The sequence below is a fragment of the Pantherophis guttatus genome, chromosome 2 (assembly GCF_059756535.1).
Source record: "Pantherophis guttatus breed Tessera chromosome 2, ASM5975653v1, whole genome shotgun sequence".
Lineage (NCBI taxonomy): Eukaryota > Metazoa > Chordata > Lepidosauria > Squamata > Colubridae > Pantherophis > Pantherophis guttatus.
Genome location: NC_142064.1, coordinates 149,959,825 through 149,981,340, shown reverse-complemented (window position 1 = coordinate 149,981,340; position 21,516 = coordinate 149,959,825). Strand labels below are relative to the sequence as shown.

The 21,516-nt window shown below is 39.9% G+C and overlaps 1 protein-coding gene across 1 annotated transcript in view; it reads left to right on the top strand.

Moving 5' to 3' along the window:
* The first annotated feature begins 4,098 nt into the window (after positions 1 to 4,098).
* The window catches only part of LOC117663131 (uncharacterized), a 29,211-nt gene continuing 11,793 nt past the window's right edge, over positions 4,099 to 21,516 (top strand). Inside the window, exons 1-2 of the mRNA XM_034413060.3 lie at positions 4,099 to 4,290; positions 8,855 to 9,066. Of these exons, the coding sequence (XP_034268951.2) occupies positions 4,148 to 4,290; positions 8,855 to 9,066 (355 nt within the window). The 5' untranslated portion in view covers positions 4,099 to 4,147. The remainder of the gene's footprint in view (positions 4,291 to 8,854; positions 9,067 to 21,516) is intronic.

Genomic DNA, 21,516 nt, shown 5'->3' with positions numbered 1-21,516 from the left:
ACTAGATCTCCAGGGAATGTTGATACAAGAAACAACTCATGTTGACTTTAGACATTTAAAAACATCAGCCCATGGAAATAAATTGGCCATCAGTTGCACTGCAGTTTTATTTAATTTCAGGTTTGGTTTGCTTTAATTGTAATGACTTTTGATTGATCAGAATTGGATCAATAAGATCCAAGCCAAGTTCAAATTTCCACCATACATTTCAGTTCTTAAACAAATTCCATATTGAAGATATATAATATATACTCACATTGTGATTCCTTTTTTTTCTTAGAGATTTGCCAAAACAAAAATTCTATTTCAATATTTTCTGGAGCAACATAATCAGAATTTTTAAGTCAATTATGCAATTTCATACGATGTCATGGGGCCAAAAAATAAGACGAACAATCTTACTCCACAATGATGATATTGCTTATATAATGAAATGTCTGCAAGCAACCAACCAAGCTCAGAGAGCACAAAGAACCCCACAGTTCAAGCCTGATATTTTTTTCTATAAAATGAATGAATTAAAATTGCTGCACACTCATGAACTCTTGTGTAAAAAACCCAGTGATTTTGAAAGTTCTGCTGTGTTATTTTGTCATTTTAAATTTTGTGGCAACTTGGAACTTTTTGATTTAGTGTTTTTTTTTTATTTAATTAATTCTCGAGGTTCTTGACTAACATCTCCCTCTTTTTTTCCAAAACAGTTGTCATTAATGAAATGTCTTTGGCTGATAGTTACAGTTTAAATTTAAAACTGCCTTATATCTTACTAAATTTATACTATCTTTTATTTTAAAGTTCTGTTACAGGCATTTTGAATAGAATGGTGGAAACAATCTAATTCTACATATTATTATTATGGTTCATCCAGAGGTGGGCTATTACCGATTTGCACCAGTTCTCCTGAACCAGATGTTAAATTTTCTGGGCAGTTCAGAGAACCCGTTGTTGGAAGAAATCTTTTCCCACTTTACAGGGCTAATCCTGCAAGAGAGGCAGGAAGGAAACATTCTGGTATGCCTGTATTTCTAGCCTAATCCTTATCTTAATTACCCTGCTGCTTTAAGTGTTTTCAGAAACTGGCTCTAGGTTAAGATTGTTACATTGTAAGCCTTAATGGTTCTTGGTACTACACCCAAACTTTCTGTCTGTAGACTGAGCTTCTCCAGAGTGTCTCCCACCACACTCCCCTGGAATTTTTTGTGGTACTTTTATTCCTGAGGCTTGAATTACTTGAAGATTGTTAAAGGGTTGTTTTAAGCTTTTTGGAGTATATTTCAGTGGTGGGTTGCTCCCGGTTTGCACCAGTTCTATAGAACCGGTAGTAAAACCGGTGGGAGGCTCTGCCCACTGACCCCGATATCATCAAAATGATGATGTCTCTTGTGCAGAAGAGCATGTGCACGTGCAAGCAAAGCAAGCGCATGTGCGCGGCCCCTGCTGCAAACCAGTAGAAAAGGTAAGTAGAACCCACCCCTGGTATACTTCCAACATGGCTGGAACAGCTATTTACAGAAGGGTTGGCATAGCCATAGAAGAAATGGCTGAGAGACAGGATGCAAGCTTGGCATTCTGTCTGATTTTTTTACTGCCTTTCTGGGGGCATGTGATCGTTCCTTAAATGTGGATGATTGGATATCTTGTGAGGTGAGTGAGACCAGCTGGTATCTTTAAATGGTGCAAATGGATCTAATGATTGCTTCTCCTGGATGGGAAATTCTGCTTTGTCAGTTCACTGAGCACAGTCTGTGGGGATTCTTCAATCATCAGGTCAGGGTTGTCCCAAAGATGCTTTTTTCAAGAGGCAACTAGACTTTCTTGGTTTCCAGAAAGTGCAGTTGCTTCTTGAAAAAGCACCTTTGGGCAGGAGTCTCTTGCATTGCTTTGGAGTGGGCAAGGCATATGATTGCTCACTGATAATAAGTAGATCTGCTTTCCAATTTGTTTTAGTTTTTTCTCATGATAATATGGCATAGTAACATGGCACCAATTGTACAAAGTTAGCACCCACCCCTTTCCTAGAAGAATGAAATATTTTGAGAAATATTAAAAAGGAAGAATATATCTCCCTGAATGAGAAATGGAGAAACATGTTTTCTTAGAGGGAGAAAGCAGCCCCCACCTTCCTTAATAGCTCATGGAAGATGTCAGCACTTAAGAGATAAAGAGATAGATAGCTATATTCCCTGCAGCAAGATCTGAACAAAGGCAGAATGGGATTAGCCCTCACTCAAGATGTTAATTTGTTAATTTGTCTCTTTAGCATGGCATTTTCTAGTCCAAAAATGCCCACCTACTTTCTGGAGAGCTTAAATAACTTCTCCGCTAAAGGGTTTCACTTTAGGAGCAAGAGTAACTTGGCTGCGTATAGTTATCCTTGTATTTTAACTATTTTAATTCCTCAATGTGCTCTGGCAACCTGCCTGATTTGTAACTCCGGGTTGCAGGTATTGCTGAGGAAAAGGAAGGAATTCAGACAGAATGGCTTAGGTTTCCATGACAGCTGTGACTCATTGATCTTCAGTGTGTATTTCCCCATTTCTAATCTAATGACTGATATTTAGGGCAGTTTTTTGAAAACAAAGAAGCTTTTTGTATTTTTGTACAGGTAATCCTTGATTTACAACAGTTCATTTAGTGACCATTCAAAGTTACAATGACACTGAAAAAAGTGACTTATGACCGTTTTTCACACTTACAACTGTTGCAGCATCCCCATGGTCATGAGAGGGTGAGTGAGGTGAAGTGCCCCTCGATGTAAGTGACATCGAGTTGGCCATGCCCACTCAGTCACATGGCCACCCAGCCATACCTACTGAGCCGGTCATTAGGGCAGAGAACCGGTTGTTAAATTATTTGAATCCCACCATTGGGTTCATCACCTAGTCAGCCAGATGTTTAGATTAGATTTGGCAATTTTATCCATCTACCAAGTCCTTCCCAAGGACCTGGGATAGGTATATGTTATTATTTATTAAGGTTATTAGCACAGGATATAATGTGTTCCAAGTAAAGCTACCTTTTGCAATTGACTGATGGTGATTTTTTTTTCAATGCCAATGGTATGCCAGTGATATTCAATGGTGCCCCAGATATTTTGGGATTGCACTCAAAAAGCCTATTACTATTGATGCTATCTTTGTTTTCTTTTGACACAGTCATTCTACTTCTATTTTCAAGTCTTTATATTTTGTGATTTTCTCTTTTATTCTACTGTATCCAGATTTTTTTTCTCTTCTCTTCTGCTGTCTCCAGATACTTCAACATTCATTGTTATTATTAGGATTAGTAGTAGTAGTAGTAGTAGTAGTAGTAGTAGTAGTAGTAGTATTTACTTATTAATTGGAGGCTCCAACTGGTCCAGAACGTAGCCGCGCGGGTGATTATGGGCGCAGCTCATTACGCCCATGTAACACCTCTCCTACGCGAGCTGCACTGGCTCCCGGTGGTCTTCCGGGTGCGATTCAAGGTGTTAGTTATCACCTTTAAAGCGCTCCATGGCTTAGGACCTGGTTACCTACGAGACCGTCTTTTGCCACCAATAGCCTCCCACCGACCAGTTCGTTCTCACAGGGAGGGACTACTCAGGGTACCGTCAGTCAAATTATGTCGACTGGTGACTCCCAGGGGGAGGGCCTTCTCTGTGGGGGCTCCAACCCTTTGGAATGAACTGCCCCCAGAGATACGGAATATCCCTGATCTCCGTGCTTTCCGCCGTGCCCTCAAGACCCTGATGTTCCAACAGGCAGGGCTAAACATACAAACATGCAAATGATTTTTTTAAAATGTTATCTAATTCTGGGTTTTATTTAATTGACTAAACTAAATAACAATTTTAATTAGCAATTTTATGATGTTTGTGTGTCTATATTTTTCTTGACTGTACACCGCCTTGAGTCCTACGGGAGAAAGGCGGTATAGAAATATAATAATAAATAAATTATTCTTAATTAAGGTTGGTCGCACAATCAGCCATATGTTCAGACTGCATTTGGCATACAGAGCAATTTTAAAAGAGACTAAGCAAATTTGTTCTCATATTGAAAACCAGGTGACTACCTAAAATATCTTAATCTGTATACCCTGCTTTTCTTTCCAGGAAATACAGGTGAAGCTTCCTTTTCTTTGTTCTTTTGGTGTCAAACACCTCATGTTTGGGTCGGATTCCTTCATCTTCAATGATCCATCTGACCGAAAGGCCAAACTCTGCACCACAGAAGCGAAAGTGGTGAGGACCTTTGGGCAGGAAAAAAGATGGAACTTAAAACATCCACCAGCATTTCCACATTTCAAGTACGTTTACTTTCCCTGAAGTTTTCTTCAGATATCAATTCCACTCTTGCATGCCTTGGATTGGGTCCAGAGATACTGTATTTGACATGAGGAGAAAAACGTTTTTTCATCTTATGTAAGATTACTAGTGTCTCTATCCTGCTACATCCATTAGTCTTCAGGGGCAGCTTTTGGGAGAATGCAGGAGAAGGTCCCAGAAAGAAAATTGCAAGGAAATCCCATCATGCTAAAAAAATTCTCAGCAAAATTCAACCATCTTCTGTGTTAAATTCCTTTTACAGTATGGCTGCTATATTCCCATCACAGGGCAGACCCAGTGAAGACTTATATAACAGGAGGATGACTCTTCTATTTTGATAGTGATAGAATTCTCATGAGTATCATGAAATTTTATGACTATTATATTCATAATGCATAAGAAAACTGCAGAATTAAATTGCCTTTCCAATGTAGCTGTGATTGGTCATTTATATTAAATTAATTCTGTTCTCCTCTGTCTCTAGATGCATGTTTAGTATCTGGAAATGATAAAGAATAAATCCAGTCAAGCTATCTAACAGAAAAATACAGCTGAATCCAGCAAAATAACATTATTTAGCTTGTAGAATATTGTAGAATATTTTAACCAAGTATACGTGCTAAGAATAGCTTTTTAAATTCTTAACTGAAGTAATCCTCCATTTCTTAACTTCATTTGACTCAGAGGGGAAGTTCCAAATGGACTATCAAGATGCTTCAGAAACATTTTGAACATCTGTATTTTGCTGATGTTTAAGCCCAAGTTCCAATTTTTACTTGTTTATTTATATAAGAGTATTCTGTTTGTGACAGAATTCATATGAGTATTATATGTGACAAAATGTCACATATGTAGTGTCAGTAAACTAAGACCTATTATTCTACCATCTTTGTGTTCTTTTACAAAAAAAAATAATAATATTGAGGAGAAACTATATGTTCACATAGTAAAAAGTCAGTATAAGGAAGAGAACCAGGGAGGGAGGGAGGGAGGGAGGGAGGGAGGGAGGAAGAAAGGAAGGAAGGAAGGAAGGAAGGAAGGAAGGAAGGAAGGAAGGAAGGAAGGAAGGAAGGAAGGAAGGAAGATGTTTCCTTCAGAAAGGCAGAGAGAAATCAATTCCTTTTTTCAGTGAAGCTTCTTTGGCAAATTAAACTTTTGTTCAATTCCCATTCCTTCCTTATATGAGGATAAGAAGAAGATACATTTCACAGACATGTCCAAAGCCAATCTGAATTCTTTAAATCTGCCCATAAAATAGGTAGCAAGTTCTCTCTGGATATAATGATTTCAAAAGAATCTGCTGTCACATAAACTTAATAAATCTTGCATCATGTTTGCAGTTCATTAATCATATTTTCAATTTTTTTCAAGGAAAGCAATCAAGACATTCATCTTTAAGAAATTTAGAGATACAGAGATTATTTCACTGATTTATATCATTCTGTGGTGTTACAATTTATGTTTCATTTTCATTTGCCCAAATATCTTTCTATACTTTAGGATAATGTTAGATCACTAATAATTATGATATTATTTCCTCTTAAACACATATATAAAAACTAAATAGGAAATAAATTCAAATTCCAAATGTCATTTATTTCATTACTCAATACTCTAGTGTTACTATAAACGGAAGAGTTTAATGTTTTACATATTTTACTCCATGACAGTTATTATCCACTATAGAGCCCAGCACTCTATGTCTCTGTATAATTCATCTTCACAAAATGCCTTTAAGCTAGACCATAATTATTCCCATTTGATAGATTGGTAATTGAGACTGAAAAATGATGACATGGGCAGCGTTATCAAGTGACTCTGTAATTGAACTGGGATTTAACCTCAAGTCTCTGCTGTCCAATGCATTTATCAATTTGTGCTCACAGCAACTTTCTCCCTGAATAATATTTTGAGTTGAATTGAGTACAGAAATAATTATTTATAAAACGAAACCTATTCCATGTGTTACATTCTTCATGATCAAAACTCAATTAGGAAACTTCAATGTATAATTCATAATTCAACTTATGAAACATACAGTACCCACATACATATTTCAGTACTTTTCCATATTATAAGACGTACAAAACTGGAGGAGTTATCTTAAGAAGTGGCTATGTGCCATTCTATAGGGAAAACTACCCTCAGTTTAAAAAATGGGGATGATTATGGTTCTTCAGATATTGTTGAGATCATATGTCTAACATCTCTTGCCACTGACAGTGTTGATTGGGCAAATGAGAGCTCCATTTTGGGAATATCTTGAGGACCACACGTTTCTGACCTCTGCTCTGTTTTAAATTATGCTCAATTGTAACTTTACAAAATATGAGTAAAAGAGCCATAAGAAAGCAGGGCACTGTTGTTCCTTCTCAGCAGCAAACATACAGATCACCCTTCCTCTTTATAGAGCACATATATCATATTTCTATTAAAATTACAATTTTTCTCTCAAAATGTATGTTTTTATTTGTTTGTTTATTAAACGGCCAAATTTCATAAGGAGATATGATAGTATTCAATAAAACAGATTAATAACCCCAAACCGATTTATAACACCTAGTGTTAGCCATCAAAAGGAATTGTGCAGTTATTCCATCTTTTCCTGCTTAATAGATTTGAAGGACCCAGATTGTTAGGGGGCAATATGCTGACTCTGTAAACCACTTAAAGAGGGCTTTAAAGCTCTATGAAGCTGTATATAAGTCTAAGTGCTGTTGCTATTAATAGATTTGAGGAAAAAGTTGAAAAACCAGGGTAGGAGCATAAGCAGAATATGAAGTCTGGACCTTCTATAAATTTTCTTAAATGAGGCAGAGCAATTGCACAGTTAAAGTGTCTATAATTTGTCTGTCTTATTTTTAATAACCCAATACTCAGGCTGTGATATCTGATTGTAATACAAGAGAACCATCTGGTCCTAGTGTACATAAATTAGGAGAAACTATATGATAGGAAAGGGGGAAAAAAACCCTCATTTTTAATCTTCTGCCAAAAGGTCAAATCATAAAGTACCAAAGAGAAACCACATATTTCCTCCAAAATTTATAATTGTGTCATGGAACTAAACTAACCGCCAAGAGAGGATGGTTTGTTAAACCCCAACTGAATTCAGTGGCACTGTGCCAGTTTGACTCCATCTTAAGTGATTTCATTACAGAAACAAAGAAAGAAAAAAAGAAAAAAAGAAAGAAAAACCACTGACTGGGTGGAACTGAATTTGTTTGAGGCTGAAGAAAGGATATAAATAATGCTGACATTTCAAACACATGCAAAGATTGTCCAAGGGATTAAAAAGGAAAGGGATTGACTAGTAACATTGCTCTTCTTTTTTTTTTTTAAGTTGTGCTCAGAATAACATTATATAAGGCTCAATCAATGTTTTAATTTTTTGATGCCAACTCTAGTCAAATCAAATATTTTAGTTATATATACAAAAATTAGACTAAACTAAAACTATAATAGAGAGAGACATGTTAAAAAGAGAAGCATAACAAGCAAAAAACAAACAACAACCCAGAAAAGTACAAAACTGCTAAATACAGTGGAATGTGGAATCCTGAAGCACAAAATAGCTGAAATCTACATGCTACTAAAATTCTTCAGTTTGTCTGCTTGTAATCTTCAATTAACAAAACAAGCTATCGTAGAAGAACTATTTTTGAATCAACACACATCAAATGGGCTATTTTACAGAATGCGCTCAAAATTTGGGCCCTATTACTCCCATGGAATTGAAATTTGGCAAAGTTATGGCCACTGTCATGCAACCATGCTACCATACCCCATGTTGCCATAGTCAGCCACGATCCTGTGTTTATTATTTCCAATGCTCCCTGCCAGCTTCCCACAAGGAAAGTCAATGGGGAAGCCAGCAGAAATTGGAAGTCGCTCCCGCTCCCAATGCTTTTTTGCTCTCCTGTGGTCATTCTTTTCTCAGTTTAGGTAAGAAAATATCTCTGAAATGTGAGCCAACAGGTCAGGTGTTGTCTAGTTAGCCCTAAATCTACCTGAGGATTCAAAATTTCATCCTGTTGACTAGGGGTATGAGAGAATGGATCGTTCTTATGGCAACTTTGTTAACTTTTTGCTTCTCTTAAAATGCAGTGTTACAAAAAAATTTTTTAAAAAAAACCTTTGTTGTGTTGCTTTTACTAGGTCCTTCACTTTTACAATTAGTTTATGTCTGTCTCCTAGATAAAAACCCATTTCTTTCATGGCATTCACGTTTAGCTGAATTCTTTGTATCAAAGTTCATACATACAAACCAGTAGTTTTCAGACTTTTAGTCTTCAAATCATTCCTGGAATGCTTGAATATATTTCTGGTGTCACCTTTCCTTATTTAGACTCTCCAAGATGTTTTATTTTATATTTCCTAATATTCAGCTAGTATGGTAAGTAAATCATAGGAGCTGTAATCTATGACTTTTAGAGATCACTAAATTGGAGAATGGATGCTAAGGAACAACAAGTTCCGAAAACTCATTTTACATATGTTGTAAAATTGTCATTGCCATTTGTGATATATTTCTCATTGAATTAGAAACTCGAGGAATCCTATCCGAGGAGAAAGAAAAGAGAATGCAAAGAAGAAGGTGTCAGCCAAACAGACATGGGTTGAGAAAGAGCAACCCTTCAATCCCGGGGAACCTCTCAAAACTGCAAAGCAGGAGACCATTGAGACAGCAAAGCACAAAAGTAGTGGTGACAGCATACTAGACAACATTGTGCAATCAAAGGACCAGCCACAACAGGGTAAGTAAAAACTCATGTCTAGAATCTTCCCCAGGAGATTGAGACTGTTCACCAACTTGTTTTCTTTCATATCTGCAGTCAGCATGCCAATGGTTGTTTAATTTTAAGTTCTCTGGGGAGCATCAGATTTAGGAAGACTGAGTTATGGCTCTTTAGCATAGATAAGATTCATTGCCCTCCACCCATCGTTGAGTCAGCATCAAATTATATCAGTATAAATTTTGCTGTCCCCATTGCCAAACCCTGCCCTGCCATAGTCACTATGTCTGCAAAAGGTGCTTTCCTTATTTCCTGTGTGTGGATGAAGTTAAAGAAAAGGATGATTGGATTTCCCCATCTTTGCATTCCTTCCCTCCTACCAAATATCGTCAGCTGGTGGGAAAATATTCTCCAATCATTTATCTAAACATGGAATGAAGTTCAAAGAGGGGGCAAGCTTTGACAGATGGCTGGACCTCCGAGGCAGCTGACCAGCTTGGTGTGTGAAGACTGGCAAGTAAAGCCTAGGAAAGGTTCTCTTGTTTTACTGATCAGCCTTCTCACCCCACAGATCAGTAGCTGCGCTAATCTATGGCAGAGGTCTCCAAACTTGGCAACTTTTAGACTTCTGGACTTCAACTCCCAGGAGTTTTGGGAGTTGAAGTCCACAAGTCTTAAAGTTGCCAAGGTTGGAGACCCCTGATCTATGGGTTTGTGACAGTTCCCTTGAAAAGTAGACAACCAATCCCCTCCCAAAAGAAAGCAAATAAGAGGAAGGGGACATTGGGAAGCTCTCCTGCCACAACATAACCATCACTTCTCTCCTCAGTTGTTTTCCAGGTCACCACTAATTAGAGGCAGAAATTTTTAAAGTGTGGAAATAGTGCTAAATTGGTTTTCAGGCTGCCTCTGAACCAGTGGTGGGTTGCTACTGGTTCACCCTGGATCGGGCGAACTGGTAGCAGTGGCGGGAGGCTCTGCCCACCTGCCCGGACACTTCTATGCATGCACAGAAGCATTGCATGTGCACGCAAGCACACAAGTGCCCACGAGCGAACCAGTAGCAACGGGTTTTGAAATCTGCCCCTGTCTTGAACATGACTTTACCACTTTTTCAGAGTGCACTGGAACCCCTGTTTAAAAGTAGCCTGAAGAAGAGCTAACACCTAGAAGGACATTTGCACAATATAGCAGGGAAGTTCCCCTCTCTTCATCATTCAACTTCAGCCACCTATGCCCATCAGATGTTTTGTAGGCTTATTTTTAAGCACAGGTTTAAAGGCAGACTTTCTGTCCTTTCCAGGGCTGTCAAACTGGCAGCCCATGGGCCGGATGCATCATGCGCAGGCCACGCCCACCCCAGCTCCGCAAAGGGGGAAAACATTGTGATATGTCAAGTGACGGCAACGTGACGCTGCGAGTTTGACACCTGTGCCTTATACCAAATTTATCTAGTTATTAAATACATTTATATGGTACCAATAGAAGAGAATATTAGTGGCTTGGGATTGAACATTGGGGTCCTTGGTGCTCTTTGAGCTTGATGGTTTTCTTGCAGACATTTCATTACGATCCTAGGTAACATCATCAGTGCTAGTATTGTAAGCTAACAGTAAACAACAACGTAATCACGGAACCACCAAGAACACTTCTACCAACACTGACAGGGAAAGCCATTAGTATATTAAAATAAACTCCATTTCTGTCTAGCACTAATGATGTTTGTTTGTTTATTTATTTGTCATATTTCTATGCCACCCACTCTCCGAGGACTCTGGGCGGCTTACACCAAAGACAGTATACTAAATAGCATATTGCCCCCAACAATCTTGGTCCTCATTTTACCCACCTCGGAAGGATGGAAGGCTGAGTCAACCTTGAGCCGGTGAGATTTGATCCGCTGATCTGCTGAACTAGCAGTCAGCTAAAGTAGCTGCAGTACTGCACTCTAACCACTGCGCCACCTCGGCTCTATGTTACCTTGGTTGGTAATGGAACATCTGCAAAGAAGCCACCCACCTCACAGAACATCAAGGACCCTTCATTTATGTGGGTACCCAACTCACAAGTGTGACTCTGCACTATTACAATATATTTTTACAAACCTTAATGCCCTCCACTTCCACCTACTAAACAGTAAGAAAGTATCTACCAGTGAATGCAAAATAAGCTGCAGAGATACAGGAAAGCAAAAAAAAAAAAAAGTGTTTGACAATATACATTTCAATTCATCAGAGGATTGGAAACTTCATATCAAAGAAACAATGATTCATTGAAACTACAAATAGAATTTGCAAGTTGACTTCCGGCATTTATTTTATTTATTTTATTTTATTAAATTTCTATACCGTCCTTCTCCCGAAGGACTCAGAGCGGTGAACAGCCAAAAAATAAAACACAGAAATACAAAATTTAAAATAGATTAAAACAGATTAAACAATTTGGCTAAATTTTAAAATATCCCATGATTAAACAAATTAAAATTAGTATTTAAAATTTAAATTTTAAAATTTTAAAAGGGAGAAGATTTAGGCCAGGCCAGCTTGATGAAATAAAAACGTTTTAAGCGCGCGACGGAAGGTGCGCAGATCCGGGATCCTCCGTATCTCCGGGGGGAGCTCATTCCAGATTGTAGGTGCCCCCACAGAGAAGGCTCTCCCCCTAGGGGCCGCCAGTCGACATTGTTTGGCCGACGGCACCCGGAGGAGCCCCTCTCTATGGGAGCGTACTGGCCAGTGGGAGGCTATTGGTGGTAGCAGGCGGTCCCGTAGATAACCAGCTCCTAAGCTATGGAGCGCTTTAAAGGTGGTAACAAAAACCTTGAAGCGCACTCGGAAGACCACCAGGAGCCAGTGCAGCTCGCGCAGGAGAGGTGTTACATGGAAGCTCCACGTTGCTCCCATAACCACCCGCGCGGCCGCACTCTGCGCCAGTTGGAGCCTCCGAGTGCACCTCAAGGGGAGCCCCATGTAGAGAGCGTTACAATAGTCCAGACGAGAGGTGACGAGGGCATGAGTGACCGTGTGTAGGGAGTCCCGATCTAGAAAGGGACGCAACTGGCGGATCAGGCGAACCTGATGAAAAATCCTCCCGGTCACGGCCGTCAAGTGCTCTTCTAGAGACAGCCGTGAATCCAGGAGGACGCCCAAGTTGCGAGCCCTTTCCATGGGGGCCAATGATTCACCCCCAATAGTCAGCGATGGCACCAGCTGACTATATCATGAAGAAAAAAACCAGGATTATAATAAGCAAAGGGTTCATAATACCTACAATAGGTTTACATCTTTTAAAAAGTTTATGTTGAATCCTGCTTTCTTCATATCTGTTATATTTTTGCAGTTTAGATGAGAACTTGTTTTCCATAGTCACCATGCATTCCTTATAACATATAGTCTTTATGAACAATATAATAAAATCTGTTGTGTACAAATTGATCAAATTCCATAAACAATTTGTTCAATTTCTTCATTTGAAGCACCACCCAACTTCAAACTGACTCTGAATAGTGCACAGTAAAATCAAGCATAATAAAAAAAAATACAATATAATAAAGTTATAAAACAAAAGGAACAACAAAAGGAATAATTATTTCATTTGAATCTTTCGAATAAATTTCTCAGACACAAAAATAAATGTTGCCCAGCCTAAATGTTGCTTCAATTTTTTTCCACATTAGAACAATAGCCGTTCTGACAAGAGCCTTTAAAAAAACCCCAAGAAATGGCAGCTCCCAATGACTTTAAGAGTGAAGAATGCAAAATCTGCACCAGCCAACAGGCAAATATTTGAAATATTAGAAATGTTAAACGATTGGATTTCACACCAGGTTGGGAGTTAGCAACAGATGGTTCCAACAGGCAGTCAGCTTCATGCTTAATGCCAAACCCTTCAGCGGAGTGCACAGCGCTGACATATTGGTAATATCAAAAGGCAAACTGGAGCTGGACTTCCAGTTACACTTAAGGAATGCACAGCTGCAGGAGGGGAAAAGGTTAGGGGTTATTTGGCACAATGAAATCTCCAGAAATGCAAATTTCATGTGAAGCACCATAGTCATCAATTACGAGAAGCTCCACTAATAGTATTCATACATAATCGAAAATTCCATGTGTGCTGCCAAAGCCTTCTGGCCAATCCAATTAAACAAACATCAAGGAATAAAGAAAAACTGCTCAGTAAAATTCCTAACCAGGAGATGTAGAGGGCAAATATTCATCTTTATATAGTAGATAGGAGAAAAGAGGAATCCAGCATTCTCAAATCCTCTAGGCAAATCCTCAGGTGTATAAATTAGTAATTGAGTAGCCATCTGTGCATACATGCACAAATGGTTCTAGGACAGTGATGGCTAACCTTTTTGCCGTCACGTGCCAAAAGTGGGGGGAGCACGAGGGTTTGTGCATGAGCGGGACCATAATTCAATGCCCCACGAATGCACATGCGACCCCTCCGCCCTCCCCCGCTTTTGGCACGCGACGGCAAAAAGGTTACCGGTGGGCCCGGTAGGCCTGTTTTTCACCCTCCCAAGGCTCTAGAGGCTTTCTTGGAGCCTGGGGAGGGTGAAAACTGCCTTCCCCACCTCCCCAGAGGCCCTCAGGAGGCCGGAAATGGCCCGTTTCTCGACTTCCAGTGGGCCCAAAAGGCCCGAAAATCAGCTGGCTGGCGCACGCTTGCACACTGGAGCTGAGCTAGGGCAACATGCGCGTGCCCACAGATATGGCTCCGCGTGCCACCTGTGGCACGCGTGCCATAGGTTTACCATCACGGTTCTAGGACTTAGAAGTAAACTCACCTCTACCCCTATTTTCAATTATTTTTATTGGATTAATTAAGGGGTCTCTACAGAGCAGAAGCAGAGAAGTTCTTCATGGGTTTGATGGAGCAAAGGTAGGCTTCAGAAATGCTCACATGGCATCTGGCCACCATATTATCAGATCAATAAAGTAAGCATAAAATTAAACAAGGAATTAAACATTGGATATTTTAAAAAGTCACACAAAACTGCTGATTTATTGGAAAGTCTTTCTCACAAAGTCACTGAAATTCACCAGTGAATACTATGGCCTGCAGTACTGCTTAGTAAAATACCACAGAAATGTTGGCATTGATCTAGTTGTTCAGTTTCTAAGTCATGTCTGACTTTTCAGGAGCCTATGGACCATAGTATGCCAACCCCCACTGTCTTCCATTGTCTCCCAGAGTTTGCCCAAATTCATGTTCATTGTGTCAATGACACTATCTAATCATCTCATCCTCCGCTGTCTCCTTCTCCTTTAGCCTTCCATCTTTCCCAACATCATTTTCCAATGAGTCCTGTCTTCTCATTAAGTGGCCAAAGTATTTGAGCTTCAGCTTCAGTATCTGTCCTTCAAAACAACAGTCAGGGTTGATTTCCTTTAGGGTTGATGATTGAATCTCCTTGCAGTCCAAGGGACTCTTTTTGAGCACCACAATTGATCCAGTAGGCAGCCATATTTACCACTGGACTGTAGGCTAATTGGGCTATAGCAGTTGGGAAATGCATCTCTCCTCACTCAGGCCCACCATATTGTGTAGTCTGTCTGATTATTAGTTTTTCTTTTCTTTCTCCAAATTATTATTGTGAAGGTTGCAATGCATTGGAGAAGATAATGTGTGCCTTAAGCTATATCATACAGCTACTAAGTAAGCAATGATGTCACTTAGCCACTTCAATTTCAAAAAAAAATCTAACTGAAGTAAGACTTGTTTAATACTTGGATGTGAGATATCAGGATCCATAGACTAGATTGGGAAGTTGGAAAAAACATACAGAAGAAAGGAAAGTCACTGCCAAGAATACTACGTGGGCATGTCATGTAGCCATCATTTTTAAGACAATGATGGGCCTGAAGTGGTGAAGAGCTAAATTGAGCATTAAAAGGAGATCTAGGTGAGAAAAGAAAAGAGCAGAGTTAAGCAGTTTATTTGAAGATGGGCATGAAGCAAACAGCACAGATGGTGATCTGCATTTGATATTCATGAAAACGAAAGTACGTTCCCCCTTTTCCCAGTGTGATTTTTTTAATGGAAGTAATACATCCATTTAGAACTTGCATATGTCATAATTATAGAACATAATGGGGGACACAGCTGTTCTAAATGCAAATAAAAATTTCTGTCTAAGTATTTAATCTTAATGTGGCGATTCTTAATGTGGCAATTCACTTTTGTGCTTATAATGAAGGAGTGTATACTTGAGTGATACATTAGAGTTATTAAGAATTAAATGCTCAGACTCAAAGTAATTATAGTGCAAAGGTTCTCCAAATGTTATCAAATAGCAGTATCTATTGTTCCTGACCTTTGGTTATGCTGGCCAAGGATGATGGGAATTGTAATCCAAGAAATCTAGCTCCATTCTTGCATTGGAGAAGGGTGGTACAGAAATAAAATAATAATAATTGTTATTGTTGTTGTTGTTGTTGTTGTTGTTGTTGTTGTTGTTGTTGTAAAGGAATTAGAAACCTCAAAATGTCTCTTTGTTAAGATGTCTTCTGAGTGTGATTCTCTTATAATATGAGAGGGAAATAAAATCCAAAGAGAATTATTAATGAATTCCCAAACTATTGAACATCTTTCATATACAGTAAAGAGCTGAGTTGAGGGAGCTTGTGAGTTAAGTAAAAAGAAAAGAAGAGCTGTGTTCAAACCCAGTGCTTTCAGAATCTTAAAAAGATGCTCATGAAAACTCACTGAATGACAGGAGGATTGTATTTCTGTACAGACTATTCAAAGGAAGCAGGAGCCTCAGACCAAAGTGATACATGGGGCATAAATACGTCCTACCAGCTTTTATCAGTTCTGTGCCAATTTATTTATTTCAGAGAATGACTTCCCGCTGAAAAAGCCTAGAAACTTTTCTGTAGAAACTCTCCTGCAGAAAATCCCTGCTAAGAGGGATTCGACTAGTTTTAAAGTTTTTTTTTTGCAGTTGAAAATGGTTGAAGCTTGAAAGTTTTATTTAAAAGTTAAGTATTTGTGGGACCACCTTCTGCCACCGATAGCCTCCCACCAACCAGTAAGCTCCCACAGAGAGGGACTCCTCAGGGTGCCGTCAGCCATGCAATGTCGGCTGGCGACCCCCAGGGGGAGGGCCTTCTCTGTGGCAGCTCCTGCCCTCTGGAACGATTTGCCCCCGGAGATACGAAGGATATCGGATCTCCGGGTCTTTCGCCGTGCCCTAAAAACTTTTCTTTTCCATCAAGCAGGGCTGGCGTGGCCCTTTTTTTTTTTTTTTTTTTAGCCTTTTAAATTGTCAATGGGTTTTAGTTTGAACGTTTTAAATTTTGGGCCAAAATCATATAATTCTTTTAAAAATTTTAAATTTTGTATTGGTATGTGTTTTAGTTCTGGCTGTGCACCGCCCTGAGTCCACTAGGAGAAGGGCGGGATACAAATTGAATAAAATAAATAAATAAATAAGTGTTTTATTCCCAGGATAGCTGATAAGCTGGAAATAAAAGTTGCTTGGGTTTTCTTAAGGCAGGATTCTCCAAAATGGCCAACATGGACCCCAAGTGTTGATGAGAATATAGTAACAGTAACAGAGTTGGAAGGGACCTTGAAGGTCATCTAGCCCAACCCCCTGCTCACGCAGGATACCTGTACTAGGGATTCGAACCGCTGAACTGCCGACATTTCTGACTGACAAGCTCAGTGTCTTAGCCACTGAGCCACCTAATCAGGCACTGAGCCACCTAGTCAGGCAAGAAGTCAATGTTGTACTGCTATTGTTCATAGCAATTTTAGCTGAAATAGCATTTATTAAATTAAATTATTAAATTATTTTCATGGAATAAATGTTTGGGGGCTGATGAACAATCTGAAACTTCAAAGTGATTAATGAGCTGAGGTGTTTGGCCTAAGGTAATGGTGAAACAGCAGTGAGACACTCACTTTTGGCTTGAAAGGGCTTGATCGTTATAATTTTTATTCTTTTGTGTAGTTGATCTGTGTATTTGGTGCCAATGCATGTTAGCTGCTGAACAGCATAGAAATGTAACGAAATAAGAAATAAATAGAACACCATCGTCTTCCATTCACTGGGGGATACAGATGAAGTGCCTAATCCAGAGAATACCCAGATAGGGTAAACTTCAGGTCCTGTATCCCAGCATCCTCTCAAACTCTCCAAATTATAATCACAATTCTTAGCAGAACAGATCTCTGTTTAAATGAGTTTATTATTTGTCTAATTTATGTAGCTGTCCATCTCACAGGCAAGAGACAGTCCAAGAATTTTAAAATGTTAATGCTGAGTTCTAGGAAATAGGCGAGAGGTATTTTTAGCAAGCATGCAACATTTTACACAAAAGCAGAGGCCAAGTTCTTCTTTTCTTTTCTTTTCTCTTCTCCTTTCCAACCCACTCCCTAGCTAAAACTTTCCAAGCCTGTGAGTCACCTGGCTGTAGTTCATATTTAGAATGCTGGCCAGAAACACAGCCCTCGTACACATATTTAAAATACAAATTAGTGTAACATCCACAGTGCTGTTTGGAGGGGTATCAACCAGGTCTTCCCTCTGCTACTCTCAGAAGCAAAATATGCCAGCTGTACAAATGACAGACCTTGTCCATACCACACACACACACACACACACCGGCACTATACCATCCTATTTTGCCATGTTTTCTAAGCTGCGTGCATGCGTGCACTCACATTTTTGGTGCGCGGCGAACCGGTGGTAACCTTATGTGAAACCCACCTCTGCCAGGTTTGCATGATGGGAGTTGGCAAATTGTGTTGTAAAATTTTTCTGTTGTGCTCAGCTGTTCATTCTCTTGTCATTTTGAACATTAAAGGGCTGATCCAAGTCTGAATTTGTTTTCCTAACAGAAACTATTCCAAAACATTCAGTGTGAGGTTTTTTTGTTTTTTTTAAAGATGTCTCCTGTCCTTGAAAGAATGTCAGTCAAACTGAGATGGATAGTCATTTTTCCATTGGTGTCATGACTTCATAACAAAACAAAAGATATGAAAAGTTATTAACTTTTAGGTTTTGGTTTCTGAAGGGAACTCTTACTGGAATAAAATATTGGTTTGGAGGAGAAATAGATATTGCTGGAAGAACATATTTTTTAACCGCTGCAACACAAAATAGGACTAGAGAAAACATTGGCAATTCCGTCATGAGGAATGTGCTGTTCTTCTCTCTTTTATAAAAAGAAAATCACACACACACACACACACACACACACACACACACACACACACACCACTGTTGAAAATGCTGTTTCAGGAGAGAGCTGATACAGGTAGTTCTCGACTTATAAACCTTCGTTTAGTGACCATTCAAAGTTACAATGGCACTGAAAAAAGTGACTTATGACAATTTTTTTAAATACCGCAGCATCCTCCCAGTCATGTGATCAAAATTCAGATGCTTAGTAACAAATTTATGATGGTTGCAATGTCCTGGGGTCATGTGATCACCTTTTGCAACCTTTTGACAAGCAAAGTCAACGAGAAAGTCGTGTTACTAACAAGATGACTCAGATTGTGTACACGACAAAGTCAGAGAAGAGAGGGGTCATTACAAGCAAACGTATTTTCATATTTATTGGGAGTGAGCTCAATATCCAGCAGTTGGTTCAACAGTGCAAGTGTTCTGACCCAGTTCCCCAAACACGACAAACCCTCTGACGTGAACTCAAAAGATTCTTTTATTAGGAATGCTGGCAGCCCTGGCAAAAAATTTCTTTCGCAGGCTAACAAGTCCATCCGGCTGGAAGATGAATAGTTGTCTGCCACATCTATTCATCTCTGCCCCCTGCCTTTTATCCCAAGAGCTAGGGTGGGGCTTCGCTAGCAGCAGTGGCTCTTCCTTCCCCAGGATCTTTCCATTGCTCTCCTCTTCTCTGCCTTCTACGCAGCCGCACATCAGGCACTGGACCCAGCTGTTCCTCCTCTTCTTCATCAACCACCTCCAGAACTGGGAGCTGTTGACTCTCCATCTGAGGGCTGATGGATGGCCCAGGCTCCTCCTCTGTCTCTCTCTCTCTCTCTGCCAGCTCCATTCCCTCTTCCCCCTCGGAGCTCCCAGGTTGCCCTGAAGCTGACCCTGACTCCCACGCCTCCTCCTCTTCTGATTCAGCTGCTGGAGGGCCCTGCAGCCGACAGGCCACAACAGCAAGTGTGTGCAAAGAACAGAACTTTTGGGGTCAATTATGGCTATAAGTCAAGGACCACCTGTATATCTAAATCTGAGAAGAGGCAAAGATTGAAGCTTTGCACATCCTTTCCCAGATTATTACTTTTATGGCCTTCAAAGCAACCAGATGAAGTTTCTAATTAGTCCCTAAGGAAGAGAATTCAGGAAGATTACGTTGTATCATGAATGCCAGGCTCACTTTGGCCTTAAATTTCAGATATAAGGTAGCAAATTAAGCAAGCATAACCTAGCTGACCAAGTGCTCAGAAGACACTCCAGCAGAAGAGACCTTTCATTCATTTTCCAAACTGATTACAGTGCTCTGGGGCTTGACCTCAAAGGAGAGGAAAACGTAAGCATTATGCTTTGTGGCCATTTTTGTGAAACCCACAGCGGTGAGAAGGTAACAATTAAGAGAACAAACTCATCCCAGAACAACTCATTTTGGTGGACACGGAATTGCAAAGTTCCTTAAGTATATACAGGTTTGAAAGTCAAAGAATCCTTAATGTATACTTAAGAAACAAGAAAAGACATCTAAGTAGCAGGCAGAAGGTAATTTCTAAAATGTAATCTTGAAGTCTTTATCATAATCTTTTTCATGGGTGGGGGAGGAGATATTTGATGGGAAGGGGGGGTGCAATATGAATAGGTCATCTATCCAAATTGTAAAGAGTACAGGGTTAAACGTTAAATTTAAACAATCCATGACAATGGCTTAGCATCGCAAATATGACCAGGTTATATGAGGGACAACCTGGTTACATCCATTCATTCCATCAGATCAGGGATGGGGGTGGGTTGCCCCACTCTATGGAACATTGTTCCCCTGAGCAGTGATGGGATTTTACTACCGGTTCTGTGAGCGTGGCTTGGTGGGCGTAGTTTGGTGAGCGTGGCTTGGTGGGCGTGGCAGGGGAAGGGTACTGTAAAATCTCCATTCCCACCCCACTCCAGGGGAAGGATACTGTAAAATCTCCATTCCCTCCCAATCAGCTGGGACTCGGGAGACAGAGAATAGATGGGGACAGGGCCAGTCAGAGGTGGTATTTACCAGTTCTTCAAACTACCCCAAATTTCCGCTACTGGTTCTCCAGAACTGGTCAGAACCTGCTGAATACCACCTCTGCCCCGAGGCTAAATTAGCCCCATTGCTTTTTGCCTTCCGGAAAGCCTTCAAGAGGTGCTTTTTCCATCAACCTTGTTAGCTCATGAGAATTATTTATTTATTATTTATTATTTATTATTTCTTTAAAATATTCACATAGCTGCCTATCTTATAACAAACTCCAGGCAGCTCCCAATCAAAACTTAAAACAATGTAAAACATTGTATTCAAACTATAAAAGCCAAATGCATTAAAAAAAAAACAGAATCTGGCACCAAGTCAAGCATCTAACAGGCAATCCCTTCATCCTATCCTAGAACTTGGGGCAGGGGTGGGTGGGAAGCTGACCCTTCAGTGTATTTGGGGTGGCTAGGAGGGCAAAGTAACTTTCTACTGTGAGCTAACTGGTACCATAGTTTCCTGCATTAGAGCTGTGGTAGTGCAGTGGTTAGAATGCAGTATTGCTCATTGCTTGCTGCCAGGAGTTCGATCCTGACCGGCTCAAGATTGACTCAGCCTTCCATCCTTCCGAGGTGGGTAAAATGAGGACTCAGATTGTTGGGGGCAATATGCTGACTCTGTAAACCGCTTAGAAAGGGCTGTAAAGCACTGTGAAGCAGTATATAAGTCTAAATGCTATTGTTATTACTATCAGAAACCTAAAAATCTACAAGCAGGATTAGGAGCATGGGGAAGAACTTTTTTGTTTCTTCTTTTCCAGTAAGTCTTTACTAGGGATTGCTGAAAAGAATAACAGAATAACAGAGTTAGAAGGCAAAAGGAAGGCAATATCAAAATGAGAGGGCAATGAAGGTACTGTAGTTTTGCATTAAGTGTGAATGGATATGAATAGTAGATGTGTATATATGAGCAAAAGTGTATGCATGTGACCCTCAACTTCCAAATTAATACTTGTTCTATTCTTAGAACAACAATGACAGAAGTGAGGCAGATTAACAATTAACAGCTCTTTATTGGCTAACAATAACATCTAACCATGACTCGCTCTTATGGCTAACGGGTGAGCGAGCAACCTCCTCAGCGCTGACAGCTCTTTATAGTAGAGCTGTCAGCGGCTTGACTAATCAGCACACTCCAATGTCCCGCCAGTCAGTTGCCATGCTGGTGGACCAATCAGCTGTGCGTCCTCTTCACATGGCTGCCAGCCACACGTAACAATACTCAGTGCAGT